At 64.4% G+C, this 16103-nt stretch overlaps 1 protein-coding gene across 1 annotated transcript; it reads right to left on the minus strand.

The window, feature by feature from the left end:
• Positions 1–441: 441 nt before the first annotated feature.
• Positions 442–15887, minus strand: CRIP2 (cysteine rich protein 2). Its single transcript, XM_052801713.1, has 8 exons — positions 15748–15887; positions 5591–5685; positions 3580–3637; positions 2956–3096; positions 2712–2780; positions 2176–2270; positions 1823–1880; positions 442–1658 (listed from the first exon to the last, which is right to left on the minus strand). Exons 1-8 carry the CDS (start codon positions 15788–15790, stop codon positions 1591–1593), a joined length of 627 nt encoding a protein of 208 aa, XP_052657673.1. The 5' UTR covers positions 15791–15887; the 3' UTR covers positions 442–1590.
• Positions 15888–16103: the final 216 nt, after the last annotated feature.

Here is a 16103-nt window from a genome sequence, read left to right on the forward strand (position 1 = left end):
CATCCCTGCCCCACTGCTGCCAGGCTGGGCTTTCCCACCGGCAGCCCGGCTCAGGCGCTGTGCCTGCTCAGCAAGCCCAGGCTGGGGGGGAACAGTGTCACCTGCTACGTAACATCCCTCCATTAGTTTTCCACCCTGCAAAGCCAGGGAGGATCGGATCCCATCCCGTCTCATCCCACCCCACCCCATCCCATCCCAGCCTCCTACAAGCCTGTCCTGCTCACAGCCCGGGGAGCAGCCATGGTTTGTGCTGCACCAAAAGCAGCTCTGGCCTGGGCAGCTCAGGCTCGGCTGGGGCTAAGGCTGCTCTGTCTTGCCCCAGGAGCAGCCAGGTGGGGCAGGACAGTAGCGGCAGGGTCGCCACGCTGTCCCAGGACTGGAGGGATGCTGCGTGGCACACACAGCTTCCCCCACCTCCCCCCAGAGCTGAGGCACACAACGCATCTCTCAAAACCTTTATTGTCAGCAAATAACAAAAGTCAGCCCCGCAGCGGCCAAGGGAGCCCGGAGAGAGCAGGGTGCTGGCACCCCAGGGCTCGCCGCCCCGGCGGGTCCCCTGCACCAGCCCCCTCCCCGGCCCCCTGGGCAAGCAGCAGGGCTGGGCGTGCATGGGGGGGACGGGTGAGACTGGGGGGCACGTGTCATTCTCCAAAGCGAGGGGCACATTTACAACTGCTTATAAATAAACAACAACAATGAGAAACCTCCGGCTCGGGGAAGCAGGCAGGCATCCTGCCGCCGAGCTGCCAGCCCAATGCGCTCTGCCCTCCGAAGGCAGGGAGCAGCCCACTCCCCCAGGGCTGCAGCCACCGGGTGCCCCCCCGGCACAGGCTCTGCCACCGCGGGGGACAAGGCTGCAGGGGTGGCCACCAACCCAAACCAGCCAGCAGAGCAGGTCGGGCACCTGCCTGGGTGCACGTACTGGGATGCCCTGGGGGTGCAAGGATGGGGATGCAGGGAGGTGCTAGACCCTGCAACCCCAGCGGTGGCTGGGGTTGGCCGCAGGTGCTGGGGAGAGCGAGAGCCAGGGCATGGAGCCCGGGAAGGGCCGGGAGAAGGGCAGCGCTGCCAGGCGGGCCAGAGTCCTCGGGACCCGCACGTCCCCAGCGGCTGGCAAGGAACAGGGCTGGGTGCCCTGACCACCAGCCCCCATTCCTAAGCGCCGCGGGACGCCTGCCCAGCTCCCTCACCCTCCGTGCGGGTGACAGCAGGGAGCACCCTTCCATGGTGGGACTCCTACCACCACCTTCCCCCCCCCAACCCTGCTCTCGGCCCCTCGGGTGGCACCTGCTGTCCCCTGCACACGGTGACATCCCCACACCTGCCCCACCGCCTCCTGCGCTTGGGGGGGCTGGTGGGAGGGCAGAGCGCATTGGGAACCACCAGAGACACCTTCTACCTTTGCCTTTAAACACTGAAGCTTATATTAGAGACTATGATATATAACCCGGAGGGCAGGGCCGTCCTGCCCGGAGTAGAGACAGCAGAGAGAGCACAGCTCCGTGGCCAGCCTGGTGAGGGTCTGCTCCGGCTGTGAGCAGGAGGTTAGTACGGGGGCACAGAGCGGGCGAGCGGGCAGGGGGATGCCGTCTAGGGCTGGTTCTTCGCCTCAGGGTCTTTGTCGTAGATGTAGCTTCCCACAGCTCCGGTGTTGACTCCTGCATGGGGGGAGATGCAGGAGGGTGAGGACCCGGGCGGGAAGGTGGCACGCTCCAGGGAGATGTCCCCTCTGGGCGATGGCATGAGCACCGAGAGCAGCAGCCCAGGCGGGGTGCGTCCCCCCCGGAGCGGCTCCCCACCCCACGCGCCTGCAGGCACTCACCCTTTGGCCCGAAGAGGATCCCGTAGCAGGGCTTGTGGCAGTACGGCTGTCCATCGTGCTGTGCGGGGCAGAGAGAGAAGCGTGTCACTGGGGGCGAGGGGCCAGGGAAAGGCCAGTCCCCAGGACACATCCCCCTGACTGGGCACCTCTCCCACTCTGCTCATCCCCTGAAGACACCTGCACCCCAGCACCCCTAGCGCTCCCCCAGGGCTGCTCCTGCCAGCCCTGCCCTGCCCTGCCCTCTTGCAAAGGCAGGGGCTGCCCAACTGGCGCGGCACAGCACAGCTCAGCCACGGCACGCTGGCATCCCCCACGCGTGCTGCCTGGGGGTCTCGGGGCCGGGGCGCCCTTACCTCAGCGTGGCCCCCCGGGGTCAGCGTCTTGCTGCAGCGCTCGCAGCGTAGGCAGGGACGGTGCCAGTCCTTCCCCAGCGAAGTCACCTTCTCGGCTAGAGCGGGGACAAGGAGGGAGGGTCACGCCAGCCGCCCCGCACGCATACCGAGGGGGAGCGTGCCCTGTGGGGACGTCACCTCTGCGTACAAAATCCCAAGACACCCCTGTGCACCCCAGCCTCCCACATCTCTCCCACCCCTCTGCTGCCTCACAGGTGACAGAGGTTGGCTGAGGACAGCTATTAAGCCCATGCCACCCACCTTGGGAGGTGACAGCAGCGGACAAGATGCACATGAAGCCCTGCACCCAGGAGCTCCTCCAAGAGGACCCATCGCTGCAGGCTCCTTGGGCACATCCCTCTGTGCCCCCAACCCCATCTCTGAGCCAAAGCCCCCTCCCAGCCCCTCTGCGTGCCCCAGGGGTCCTGCATGCAGCCCCAGCACTGTGGTGCCGTGCCACCCCGGGGCATGCACCCACTGCCCGCTCGCCACCTTACCAAAGTAGACTCTCTTGCCGCAGCGTGGGCACATGTTGGGCTCCCCGGTGAAGGTGGTGACACTGGAGGCTGGAAGGAGAGAGGGCATGGGCGTGGGAAGCGGAGGGACGTCTCAGCCAGGACACATGGGTGCGGAGGACCCCCCACACATGCGGCACCCCACAGCATCACCAAACGTGGTGGCTCTGGACCGGCTGAACGCCGCAACAGAGGGCCAGGCTGCCCATCCTGCCCTGCCCCTCACCTTTGCTGGGTCCCTTGGGAGGCGCAGCGTTCACCTTCCTCTCCTCCACCTTCACCGGGTGCTCGATCGGTCCTGGAGCAGTCTGCCCCTCAATCTGCGGCTTGTCATAGATGTAGGACCCGGCACCGCCAATGTTCACCCCTGCAGTGGGGCAGAGAGAGGCCGTGGTGGCCTGGGAGCACGCGGGGTCTCCATCCTCCCCCCAGCCCCTGTCCCACCTCCCCCAGCCCCGCTGAGCCACAGGGCCACTGCAGACGCTGCTGCACCTTGGCCCCAGCTTGCTTTCTCCCGACCAGGCTTTCTCCAACCACGTCTGGGATAGGAGAACAACTCCACCTTCTGTTTGAATGGGAATTTGTCTTTTAAATATTTAAAAAAAAAAAAAAAAAAAAAGGACAGCTGTCAGGACAGATCCCTCCCTCCCTCCAGCAGCTCTCCTTTCCCTCTGCACAAGGGGACGGCAGTGCTGGGACTGCAAAGTGCTGGCTTGAGGCTCAGCCCATGCTAGCCTGGCTCCTGGGGTGCTTTTCGGGCCACGGCTCCCCACCAGCGGGGATGGGGGGACCTGGCCCCTCCTGCAGCCCTGGGCACAGCCGCACAGGCATGGGAGGAGCACGGACGTACCTTTGGGGCCGAACAGCGTGGCGTAGCAGGGCTTGTGGCAGAAGGGTTTCCCATCATGCTGGGGAGAGAGGGGAGTGTTAGGATGCCGAGCGGCGACGTGCTTCCCTTGGGATCACTTCCATCCCCACCGATGTTCAGAGACCACCGCGGCCGTACCTACACCCCAAAACGCACCCACTGGACACCCTCAGCCTGCGCGTCTGCCAGCGACAGCCTAACCCGACCCAAGCACGCAAGGATTGTGCCTGCATGAAACGCTCCAGCTGCTCTGCACATGCCCTATCGCTGGAGCACTGGCACCCTGCGGCAGTTCAGCTGAGAGGCACCTCTGAGCCCCAACCCGGCGGTGTGCCACCGGGACCCAGTAAGGCATCCCTTTGCCCCGTAAGCATCCTGCATGCCATCGGGCCATTCTTAGGCACACAGACCACTGTGGCTTCCACCGAGCTTTGCCTCCCCCCTTGCCTTGGCCTGAGATCAGAGGCCCCGCATGGTTGCTGGTCCCGGCCCAGCTGCTATCGGCTGGGGGTGATTATCGCAGGAAGGCACGAAGCGGGCGATAAGCCCCGGAACTCCCCGCAGTCATTTCTCATGGGCCAGCGGAAACCGAGTCCAAAAGAAAAGAAAGAGCGTTTGTGGCTGGGGCAGGGGGCCAGCGGGGCTGCCATGTACGCTGCCCTGTGTAGAAACCCACTGGGACCCCGTCCTCAGGCACGAGCCCACCCCATCGCCTGCTTGGCTCCATTCAGCATCTCAGCCCTGCTTCGTGCCCCGTGCTCCTGCCCTCCATCCCCTCTGCTGCAAGGCAAGGATGCCTTGCCCAAAGCGGGCAGAGCGGTAGCCGAGCAGAAGCGATGTCCCTTCCCTCACTTCCCCGAGCGGTGCCATGCTGAAGGCGAGGGCTGGGAGCAGCCAGGGGCAAGGCTGGGGGAGCGAGCAGGCAGCTGGCTGGCAGCAAGCAGCTGCAAAATATCGCAAGGCATAAATATCGGCGTGCTCGCGGCATTACCATGCTGGAGGAGAGGGTAAACATTTAGCTGGTCTCCCCGCGACATCTTTCCAAGCCAGATGGACATGCTGGCTTGAAAGGAGGGAGAAAAAGCAGGGAAAGGCCAAATCCTGCTGTCGGTGCAGTCGGTGGGGGCTTGGCTGCCATCCCCCACGGGAGCAGAATCTGGCCTTATATGGAGAAGCAGCAAATCCCCTGGACTTAACCCGGCCCGAAGCACAAATCCACCCGCACAGCCCCATCCTCCCCAGCAGGACCGGCCCCACTCCCCTTTGGGCTGGTGGCAACCAGCACGGCTGTCCCCGCCGCCGCCGCCCGCTCCCCAGCTGTGCCGCGTGCTAAAACCGTGCTAAAGAGCTGGTGACACTCTGGCATGACAGGCACTGCGCAAAACCCAGGGCACCGGGTGTCACGCCGGGGCATTGCACAAGAAAAACACAGTTGCTCCCAGGCCCGAGCACCTGCCACCACCGGCACGGCACCCTCGCGCTCCCAAGCGCTCGGCAGCCGCGGTGGCACCGAGCTCCAGCGCAAGCCCCAGGGCACCAAAAGCCCCAGTGCCGAGCTAGCATCACCATGGCAACCCGTGCATCCCCAATTTTTGGCATTTTTAACCACACTCTGGTGCAGGCTTTAGGCACCCGCACACCTTCAAAGCCACTGCGATGCCCAGACAAGCCTGCCCGGTGCACAGAGCTGCTTCAAGTGCTTGCTGGGGCATGCCAAGCCCTGCCACAGGCAGCCTGGGAGCCCACATCGGGGTGGCACAGCTGAGGCACCACATGTGTACGAGAGCTCTTGAGCACCACAAGTTGCAGCAGCAGCATTTGAAGCCACAGTGCGTGCTCCTGGGCTTGCGTGCCCACCCGTGTGGCATCAGGTACTTGCCCCAGCCTGATTCCTGGGACTCCCTGTCCCTGGGGTGCTGGAGAGCCCTGCAGAAACCACCAGGCCACCCCTGGAAGGGTGCTCCCCCATCCCCTCCGCCCCAGCGGCTCTTACCTCGGCGTGCCCGCCCGGGGTCAGGGTCTTGTTGCAGCGCTCACACTTCAGGCAGAACTTGTGCCAGTCTTTGCCCAGGGAGGACACCTTCTCGGCTGCAGGGAACGTGAGAGAGGGGTAAGCGACTGCCCAGCACCTGCTAAAGCCCCTGGGGAAGCCAGGCTCCGGGCACCGTGGGGGGCTGCACTCGAGGGGGGCTGCTCATTGGCACACTGTGCAAATCAACCACACTGTGCAAATCAACCACACTGCAGGGACCACTCTGCTGCAGCCCACAGGGTCCTTGAGGCCATTCAGGCCATGGGCACGGGCCCCCCCCAGCCTCTGACCCTGCCAGCACTGGCTCTGCCATCGCACAGACACCCTTTCCCACGCACCAGTCCAGCAAGGGTAGTATTTTCCTTTCTACTCTCTGCATCTATTTTTACCCGCCACGTTACCCAGAATGACCCTGCTCCCATTCAAATATTTGGTGTTACCATGCCCACCCCACCCGTTCAGTCATGCCTCCCCCACGCACACCCAGCTGCTTGGGCTCCCCAGGGAGCCTCGGCCGCAGCTCCAGCCCTTGGCCGGAGCTGCCCCGGTGCTGCTCCCAGGACACCCGCCCGCCTCCAGCCGGGAGGACGGGACGGCAGAGAGCCTCCAGTGTCACCAAGGATGGACGTTTGGCCCTGGAAAACACCTGTCTCTTGGGCATGCGGGTGTTCTCCCCTCGCCCTCAGCCCGGGAGCAGGCGCGACGTGCAGACAGGTACACAGGCACCATCCCTGTATTGCCCCGGAGTGCCACGAACCTGCGGAGCAACTCGCTGCCGGCACCAAAAACAGTTTCAAAGCATCAGTGGGCAAATTCAGGGAAGGAAAATGCTTTGAGACCGGTTGCATGAATGCACCTCCTCCAACTGGCCCCGAGCTGTACGTCTCCAGGAGCACCCTGGGAGGTAGCACGGGCTGCCAGTCCTCGTCCTGCATCCCCGGCCTCGCACCATCCCTCCACCCTCCCAGCTCCTGGGGGGCCAGGCGCTGCCCTGTACCCCCCCGCCAATTCCTGTTTGCCCTCCCTCTCCCCCGCACATGTGCAGAGACAGCCGGAACACAGCGTGATCCTGTTAAAGCCACCGTAAAACTAAATCAAAAGAGCCAAATAAAATATTTAACAAGCAAATAAAAGCGCAACTGGAGCCCAGCCCTGCTCTACAAGAAGACCTCCTCCGCAACGGCGGGTTTCCCAGCCCTTTTTCCACTGAGGACCTCAGCAAATGTCACCTGTCTGCATCAGGTCAAGATGGGGGTCAAGAGCTCCCTGGGGGCAGGTCCTGGCTTCCAGAGCCACCCTCCTCCCAAGGCAAACAGCTGCATCTGGGGCACACCACAGGGCCAAGATAAGTCAAAATAACTGCCATCACCCCCCAAAAAATCAGCTCCGGTGCAAAGCAGGGTGGCCAGTGGCACAAGAGGGCAGCACAAGGGGGCAGAGCCAGATCCATCGCACTGGGGTGCAGGGGAGAGCCCTGAGAGCATCCCCAAGCAAGGACATGGCGGACAGGCTTGGGGGACCAGCATCAGGTGGAAGCAGCTCCGGACTGACCTCCCGGTGATGCCATGCACGAGTCCAGGCTGTTGGACCAAACCTCAGGTGGGAGTGGACGGCAGGGTGAAGGGATGCCCCGCTGCAGCCGGGGGTCTGTGCCTGCCTGCTCAAAGCTGCCAGGGCAAATCCCTGCTGGTCCCCAAGCCCGGGGGCTCAGGAGGGCTCGTGCTTCACCAGCCCCTCGCAGCAGGCAGCACACGGGGAATGGGCCAGGGCTGGACCCTGCCCCCCCATTCCTCTGCAGACCTCAGCTGCCCCTGGGGGCAGAGGACCAGCCCCAGGGCACACAGCCCCCAGCCCCGCAAGCGCTCCCCAAAAGCGAAGGAGAGGGACATGGAGGTCCCAGCACGCTGCTGCCTTGGGGCTGTTGCAAGAACCCTGCATCCCCCCAGCCCTCCCCAGCAGGAACGGGTGCCTCCCTGGGGCGACCAGAGAGGAAAATGGAGCACGATGGGCTGAAAGCTGAGCCAGGGGCTTGGGGCCAAAGAGCCGCTCGGCTTTGTCACAGCGGACGCACAGCCAGGCCAGGCTGCTCTTCGGCTGCGTCACCCCCAGCTCTTCCCGCCGCCCCGGCCCAGCACTGTCGCGGCCCCAGGTACAAAGCAAGGAGGAAAATCCCAGCGGATGTTTTCCGGACGCCATTGCAATTACAGCTGGCCACAGCCCACACCATCTCCCTCCTGTCCCCGCGAGATGAGATGCCGCCCCAATGTGTCCTCCCCCCGTGATGTTTCAGACAGCTGTAAATCCCTGCTGCTTCCTGACAAATGCACTCCCCCCGCCAAGGCATCCCCGAGCCATGCAGAGCAAGAGGGACCTCGCTGGCACCCGCAGCCCCTGGCAGGGGACAGGGCAGGAGGGAGGAGGTGGCCCAGTGCACCGTCCTGCTCCCGGGGCACGGGGACAGCCCGGGAACCGCAGGGGCTGCCCCTTGCCCGCGGGTGGAAACGTCACGCAGAGGTTGGTCAGACATCCTCTGGCTGCAAACAAGGGCTCCCGGGAGCCAAGGCCGGGGCCGGCACAGCCGGGACGGCTTTCCAGGCAGCATTGTTCGCACCGAGCGGAGGAAGCAGCTTGGAGCCACCCCAGCCCATTTCCAGGGCAGCGGCGTCCCGCCTGTGGCCATGCTGCCCCATAAATCACTGTGGAGGGAAAGCACCAGCGCCCAGATTTCCTGTCACCCCGCCATACCAGCTCCACTGTTGCATCAGCTCCGGAGGAGAAGCCTCTGGCCACGTCCTCCCGCTGTGGCAGGGATCCCCAGGCAGCTGCTGGGGGGAGCCCCACTCCGCACCACCGACTCCAGGGGGGCACCCCACCATCAGCACTGCAAGAGCAGCCTGGGGGCAAAGCAGCACCCGGGATCCGTCCCGCTCCGCGCAGGGAGTGCAGGATGGCGCAGGGCTCCGGCGCGGGCTTCGCTCGGCCAGATGTCACACCGCACCCAGCCTCCACCACCGAACGCCATGCCCCGCCACGCTGGGAAGGGACGGGCCAGTGCCCACGTCTCAGCATCACACCGAGCGCACGCACGTCCTGCCCCGCTTGCTGGATCCCACACCTACGCACTCAGCCTGTGGCAAGATGCTCCCCTCAAGCCCACCAAATTTAAACCAGCCGTGCAGCACTCCCAGGGAAGGGCAGATTAAGGGCACTCGCCTGCAGGAATTTGGCCTCTGCCAAACGTGCGTGACTCGGGGTTTGCCTGCCCTGGGTTACCCGCCTCGCCATGGGTGGGCACCGGGTGCCCATTGACAATAAACCTCTCCCCTAGGGGAAATGCCCCCGTGGAGGAGAGGTGGAGGCACGGCTGGGTACGTGGCCATCTGCGGGGTGGATTTGCACCGTGCAGGGGGTGCAGCCCACGCTGACGAGGAGCACCACCAGAACCAGAACCGGAGCTGGGGGGAAATCGGAGGCCAGGAGTGGGAAAGAGCCCCAGGGGGCTGCCAAGGCAGTCTGTTCCTCACAGCTCTGCCAAGGCAGTCAGCTCCCCACGGCTCTGCGGCAGCCCCACCCCAGAGACAACGCGGCTCAGCCCTTAATTATCCGCCATGCCCAGGCAAGGCAGCTGGCGTGGGCCAGATGTGGATGCATCTTTTCAGGGTGGGAAGGGAGCATCCCTCCTCCCAGCCTCACCAAGCCGGCTCCGTGCCCTCGCACAGGTATTTCCACGGCCTGACGTCAGCGCTGCTTCCAGCCGGAGGCTTATTCAGCAAAACAACCGTAGCTGCAGCCGCGTCTCTGCAAAGGGCTGGGCCGTGCCCCATTCATCCCACCGCAGCCCTGGGAGGACGCAGGGAAGGGCTGACAAAGCCCAGTCCAGCGATAAAGATGCCAAATCTCCCCAGTCACCCAGTGACAGGCATCCTTGGAGGAGAGGGATGCTGTCAGATCGACCGCAGATGCTCTTCAAAGCAGTTGCAGGCACAAAGGAATGAATAAGAGAGATGAGCCCAGGGAAAGGAGCCTGGTAAATGGCTGGAAACAAAGCCAAAAGCCCAGGCGGCCGACTGCCTCATCCTCTCCCCAGCCCCTTGCAGCATGGCCAGGAGATGGAAAAGGTGGGGGGACGGCTTCAGGATTTCCTGCCATGCCGTGCCATGCCGCCAGCCATGGTGCCCCACCGGTCCCCCAGGAAGGGTCTGTGCTGCCTTCCCACATCCCCCACCCCATCCCCTCCTGCCCTCCTCAGCCATGGCCAGGCAGCTTCTCTCCCCCGTCAGACAGCCGGTGCTGACGGTTACACCGCACTGTGATTTTGTGGCCAAGACGTATATATTTAGCTCCCCCGCAGCAAGGCGAGGCAACCCCTCTGGCCCCGAAGCCACTCGCTTGCTGGGCTCCTTCCAAGTGCGCAACAAAGCCAGCTCAGGATGGGCTCGCCGGGGAGCACAGCCGGGAGGGGGGAACGAGGAATACCCCACGCGGGGGATCCTGCTTGCCAGGGCCTCGCTTCCAGCCGAGCAGAGGCGAGGTCCTCCCCAGGACCCGAGCTCCCGCGTAGCCCAGCCGCTTGGGCACGAGCAAGGGTTGTTTGATTTCCATCTGCAGCCCTAATGCACGGCAAGGGTCCCGTCCACCCCGCCGCTCTCTGCTGACAAAACCTCACCTAGTGCAAGCATTTTCCTGGCCGTGAGCCTTCAACCTCCCGCTCTGGTTCACGGGGCCAGGACAGCCTCCAGCAAGCCCCTCTCCGTTTTCCATGGGGCTGCTGTACTTCATCAAGCAGTGTCCGCACAGGATGCATCCCTCCGGCTCTGAGGCCGGCCAGCAAGACCGTAGCTGTGCTGGGAGAGGATCAGCAGCGTTTCTTGCCAGGCATTGGCTTCAGCCAGGGCTGAGCCCAAGCAACCAGCTGCTTTCTTGCTGCGGCGCAGACCCACACGCGAGGCGTTGCAGGCAGGACCCCCGGGCAGCGGCAGGAATCCAGCCAGCCTGCAGCCCTCCTCTCGCCCCGCCGCACGGCGAGGGGCAGAGCGGCCAGCGGAGAGCTGGGGCACGGGCAGGCACAGAAGCAAAACCCCTCCCTGGGTCGTTGCTGGTCTGGAGCACTGTGTTCCTCCTGCACACTGAGATACCATCTTTGGCGGGCAGCGCCGGGAGGATGAGACAGTTTCCTGGCCCGTGTCGGCGAGAGCAGGACTCAGAGACACGCTGGAGCAGCCAAGCCTGTCTAAGTGCCCCTCCAGCCCCACGGCTCCTCACCTCCCCACCCTGCTGGCTCCCCGCAGCCACAGGCACAACCAGCTCCAAGCAGGGTTTGGCCCAGGGCTGTGGGCAACGCAGTATGAACAGAGATGGCAATGGGAGAGGATGCTCGGGACCTCCTGGGGGCCGCAGCACCGGCACTCCCTGCCAGCAAGTGCACGGCAGGCTGGTGGGAGAGCTCTCCCCACCCACGTGCCAGGACCCCACCATCACCTCCTTGGTTGCTTCAGGGCCTCGCTGGCAGGAGTGATGGGCACCACCACCCCACCACAGCCAAAAGTGGCACCACGGCACACGCTCCAGGCTCCGTATTTGATTGCAACATTGCAGCAACACATTTTCCACTACCTCTTGCTTGGGCGTTCCTGCTCCACCTTTCCTTGCCTTTCCTTTCCAGTCCCATCACATCACCTCTCCCCATCCCTGTGTCTCTGCCAGGGACAGGGAAGGAGGACGGGAACACAAGGAGCTCTGCCCGAGACCTGCCCGGGACCTGAGACGTGAGTGCAGAGCTCTGCAAACCAGGCACCAAACAGAGGCACTCGGGACCAGCCAGGCTTGCAGAGAGCTGCCTGCCAGCCCCAGGCCTCCGGCACCCACGGCCCCGGGAGCAGCACCGCTGCCCGCAGGCTGGCAGCGCAGGGAGAGCAGGGCGCCCAGGCCGGCCAGCACAAACCCCTGGCACAACCCCTGCGGGCACATCCACGTGGATCCCTGTGTCCCACAGCAGCTGAGCCCCAGCTCCCTGCAAGGCAGGCAACTGCCCACGAACACGCACACGAGATGCCGGCACCGCACCGTGCAGGAGCCCCAGCAGCTCCAGCAAAGCATGCACTTCACAGTGAGCGAGAGCAAGGAGGCCGAGACCTCACACCGTCCCGTCCCGCCCTCCCACAGATAATTTTCTATAGCTCACGCTATTTTCCCGAGGGAAAAGCTAATGCTAATCAGCCCGTCCTTCAGCTTCCCACAGAGGCATCTCCCCCCAGCAGGGCCCTGCTCAGGGAGCAGGGAACTGGTGCATCCTTAGTTACCATTCTGCAAGGTCCACGCACGCTCCGAGAGCAGCCGCCCTGAGACATCGGAGCAGGCAGTTACCCAAGGAGCCCAGCCAGCCTTCACGCTGGCAAGGCAGGGGCCATGCTGACGCCGACGTGCCGACTGCTACGCTTGAAGAGCCGCTTCCTTTGTTAGGGACGGCTGTAACTGAAATAAAGCCCTCCTGCCTCTCCTGCCCAGGCGCCGGTGGGCCACCGTCTCCCAACAGCCAGTGCCCGGAGCCAAGGACAGCGGTTATTTATTAATTGCAGAGCGGCTTCTGCAGCTTGAATTTCTGCAGAGCTGACCCACCGGCGTGGTGCTCTGCAGGGAGAGCACCCCACACCTCACTGCACCCCGAGTCTTGCTGCACCCCTCTTCTCCGGTACGCTTGGGACATCAGCGTGACAGCAGGGTCAGGCATCTGCTGCAGGCCCCTCTGAGCATGCCAGGCTTGGACCCTCCTTGCTTCCCAGCTGAATGTGTCCATGGCCTTAGTCCCCCCCAGCACCCCACCGGCAAACCGTCCCCAGAGAGCAGCTTTGCTGCTCCGGCTGCAGACATGGCCGGGACAAGCCCCGGGGCTACCGTGTAATTCCCACGTGCTTTTAGGATGCCCCTTCCCAAACAAACAGCGCAGCAGCCTCCCGCCGGCCTTCAGATACCCCAGCACATGCAGAGAGCTCCCCGAAAGCCGCCCGCCGGGGGACCCCGCTGCACGTGTGCTTGCCACATCCCTGTGGCTTTCACCTGCCTCGCGCTTGGGATGGGAAAACAGGAAACCCCCCGCCGCCGCGATCCCCCGCAGTTCCCTGGGAAGAGAGGATGGGAGGCAGAAAGGCTTGGCCAGTGCTCCCGGCGACCCTGCAAAACTCATTTAAGGCTAGCCATGCAAAAGGGCGCTGGGGAAATGTGCGCCTGTTTGGCTTCAGGCGATTCGGGTCCCTCCGGCGCTTCCTGCCAGAAGAGATAACCCAAACCCAACCCCAACCCGACGCCACCTGCCAGCGTGGGATGGGAACCAGCCCCGGCAGCCACCGGCAGCGCTGCTCCTCCGGTTAAACATTCGCCTCATCCCTCCAACCTCCCCAAAGCAGGAAAGTTAGCCCCAGCTGCTCCTGGAAACAATGTCACAGACCTCAGCCTGCCTTTAAAAAAAAAATAGAAAAAAAGCCAGAAAACTATTTTTATATTTCCCTGTGCTTTTTAAAGGAAAAAAGCTCATTCTGTAGCTCAGGAAACGCCCACATCCTCCTGACTGCGCAGGGAGGAGCCCACTGGATTTTTCCAGGGAGCATGAAGCAACAGGCAGGCTGGAAATGAGTTTTCCATCGGTACCCACGATTGTTGGCGTTGGTCAGCCGCTCAGACACTGCGCGGGGCCGGGAATGGGACACGGTGGCATTTCTCACACATGACCCACGGCTGCAATCCCAGGCATTCGAGAAGTTATAGTTGCCAGCGTTCATTGAGTACAGGCGAGGAGCGCTCCCAACAAGCGGGGCTTTATGAATCACCTCCCTGTTAAGCTTTGGGCCAGCCAAGGAATTCACAAGCGTTACCAAACCCCAGGCGCAGCGCTCCCATCGCCTTCCCACCGAACCACGCGGTCCATCGGGAGGAAACCCCAGGAGCCATGTCCCAGAAAGACGGCTCAGAGGTTGCATCCAGTTTCTATGCATTAAATAAACAAACTCGGGTTTATTCCGCTGGAGCCTGGGCAGTTCCTCAAGGAAAAGCTCAAGGCGTCAGCAAGGACACGCTTCAGCCTATCGCAGCTCCAAGCACAGGGAAGTTTTTGGCTCGCTCCCGTTTCGAATCATCCCCCGGTCTCTCCTAGGGGCAGCGGGGGCCGCGCGGTCCCTGCAGGGAAGTGTGTGATGGGGGCTGCCAGGCACCTGCCTACTCCCTGCCTGCAGGACAAGGCATCCCCCAGGGAGGCAGAAACAGGGAAGCCAAGGAGCAGCAGAAACCTGGACATGGACCACTACACCTACAGAAGCCCACCCGGGGAGAGAGAGAGACGGCACGCAGCTGGGGACGTGGGTTACAGCACTGTTCCCCCCCCCAGACCACATCCCCAAGAGACCCACAAGTCCCCCAGCACATGGGGGGAGACGAAGAGCACGGGCGCTGCTGGGGGCTGGTGCTTCACCTCCTGGCACAGCCTGGCCTCCTCCAGCAGCGAGGCGGGGGTCCCTGAGCCCGGCCCCAGCCCCCCCCCGCCAGGACAGGCTCGTCCCCAGAGCGAGAGGAGCGACGCTGACCCCGGGCCAGTGCCCAGCTGGCTGGACAGACGCGCTATTTTCTGCTTAAAAAGGAAAAGATTCACACAAGGAAAGACATCCAAGGGGCCGAGCCCTTCCCACCCCCACACAAATAGGTTTATTTAAGGGAGGAAGACAGCAAATTCCTATTTCTCTGTGTTTACTTGGAGATGGCCGGAAAGGAATGAAAGCACCATTGCCTCAAACGCTCAGGCACCATCATGACCCTTTGGTATTTCTCCACCAAACAAACATGCTGAAGCAGCAGGGGCTGGACCCTGGAGCACTGGAGGGAGACGGGCAGGGAGGGGCGCAGGCGGGCAGCACCGGGCCAGTCCAGCTGGACCCCGTGGCCAGCAGGTCCCAGGAGGCAGCTCGGGCTGGAGTGCTGGATCCGTCCCCAGAGCCACCCTGAGCCTTCAGTGCAGCCCTGAGGATGCCCACCCCGGGGATGCCCACGCAGGGGGAAAGCGGGCTGGGACAGGCTCCTCGGGGAGCGGCGGTGAGGCACCAAGGCAGGGGATCTGCCCTCGCTCCCACCTCCGCCCTCGGCATTTTCTGCAACCTGGGCGGCGGCACTCACCCCGGGATGCCCCGGTTCCCAGAGATCCTGACCAGCCACAACCCCAAGCAGGGCCCTCGGAGACCTGCAGGGACTCGCTGCCGCCCAAACCCAGCCCGGGCATGCCGAGATGGACCTTTGAGCCCAGAAGCTGCCTTTGAAAAAGTCCCGTAGAAACCCCAAACCATTCATTAGCTCTCCCACCCGGGAAGAGCCCGCAGAGGGCTGGGTGAGAGGCGAGATGGGGAGGGGTGAACGGCACACCTGGAGCGAGGTTGGCAGGGAATGGGAACAAATTGGCCAGGAGAAGGTTTTGTTTGCACCTGTCACCGCCTGCTCCTCAGTACCAAGAGACCCCCCCGCTCACGGGAGCCCCCTGCCCAGCACCCCGTCCATGTCAGATGGCCTGGGTTCCCCTATGACCCAAGCCAGCGGCTACACGGGGCCGTGAAACCCCCCAGCACCAAAACAGGCTGCGGGCACACACCCCAACCGAGGCTCCTCTCCCCCTGCTTCACCTCCTCAGCCCAGGCAGCAGGGGAGGGTGCCCCGGCCCCCCCTGCCACCCAGCCCCCCCCGCGGGGCCAGCCAGCAGCATCCCCCAGCACAGCCCGGGGACGGGGGTCCGGGGGGGCGGCGTGGGGGGGCGGGGGGGGCAGAGCAGAGGCGCCGCGGCCGCTACGAGGGGGGCCCCGGGGGGAGAAGCAGCTGCTGCCGGGCAGGGCGCTGGGTGCGCCCCGCTGGGGAGCCGCGGTCGAGCGGGGGGGACCCGGGGATGCGCCGGGCTTGGGGACGGCGGAGCCGGGGACACACCCCGGCGCCGGGAAGGAGAAAAGGACCCGGGGATGTAGCGGGGTTTGGGGAAGGGGGAGGCAGGGATGAGCGCCGGCTCCGGGACGGAGAACCGGGGACAGAGCGGGGGTCCCGGGGATGCGCGCCCGGCTCGGGGAGGGGGATGCGGGGCCGGGCCCCGGGGATGCGCTCACCGAAGTACACGGTCTTGTCGCACTTGGGGCACTTGGATGCCATGGCGGGAGAGCGGAGCGGAGCCGAGCCGTGCCGAGCCGCGCCGCGCCGTGCCGTGCGTCCCGCTCCGCCCGGCCCCCGCCCCCTGGCCCCGCCGCCGCCGCCCGGGGGGGGCCGGGGCGGGGCTGCCCGCGGAGCGTCTGCCCGGCTCGGCTCGGCTCGGCTTCGGCACGGCCGGGCACCACCCGGCCCGGCTCAGCACGGCCCCGAGCACGGCAGGTGCACGGGCCCAGCCGGCAGAGCCCCCGCCCGGGTCAAACCTCCCCTGCCCTGTTCGCCATCTCCGAAAGCCCAAAGGATGCAAGTGCTCGCGATT

Source organism: Harpia harpyja, chromosome 11, assembly GCF_026419915.1.
Source record: "Harpia harpyja isolate bHarHar1 chromosome 11, bHarHar1 primary haplotype, whole genome shotgun sequence".
In the NCBI taxonomy this organism is placed as follows: domain Eukaryota; kingdom Metazoa; phylum Chordata; class Aves; order Accipitriformes; family Accipitridae; genus Harpia; species Harpia harpyja.

Bases quoted from the DNA above. Each gene is read 5' to 3' on its own strand.
- CRIP2 (XM_052801713.1), bottom strand. From the start codon at position 15,790: ATGGCATCCAAGTGCCCCAAGTGCGACAAGACCGTGTACTTCG. The intron at 3,638-5,590 runs GTAAGAGCCGCT...CTCTCTCCCCAG, and splicing joins CCCCGGGCGGGCACGCCGAG to CATGATGGGAAACCCTTCTG. The intron at 3,097-3,579 runs GTACGTCCGTGC...GCCCCACTGCAG, and splicing joins CACGCTGTTCGGCCCCAAAG to GGGTGAACATTGGCGGTGCC.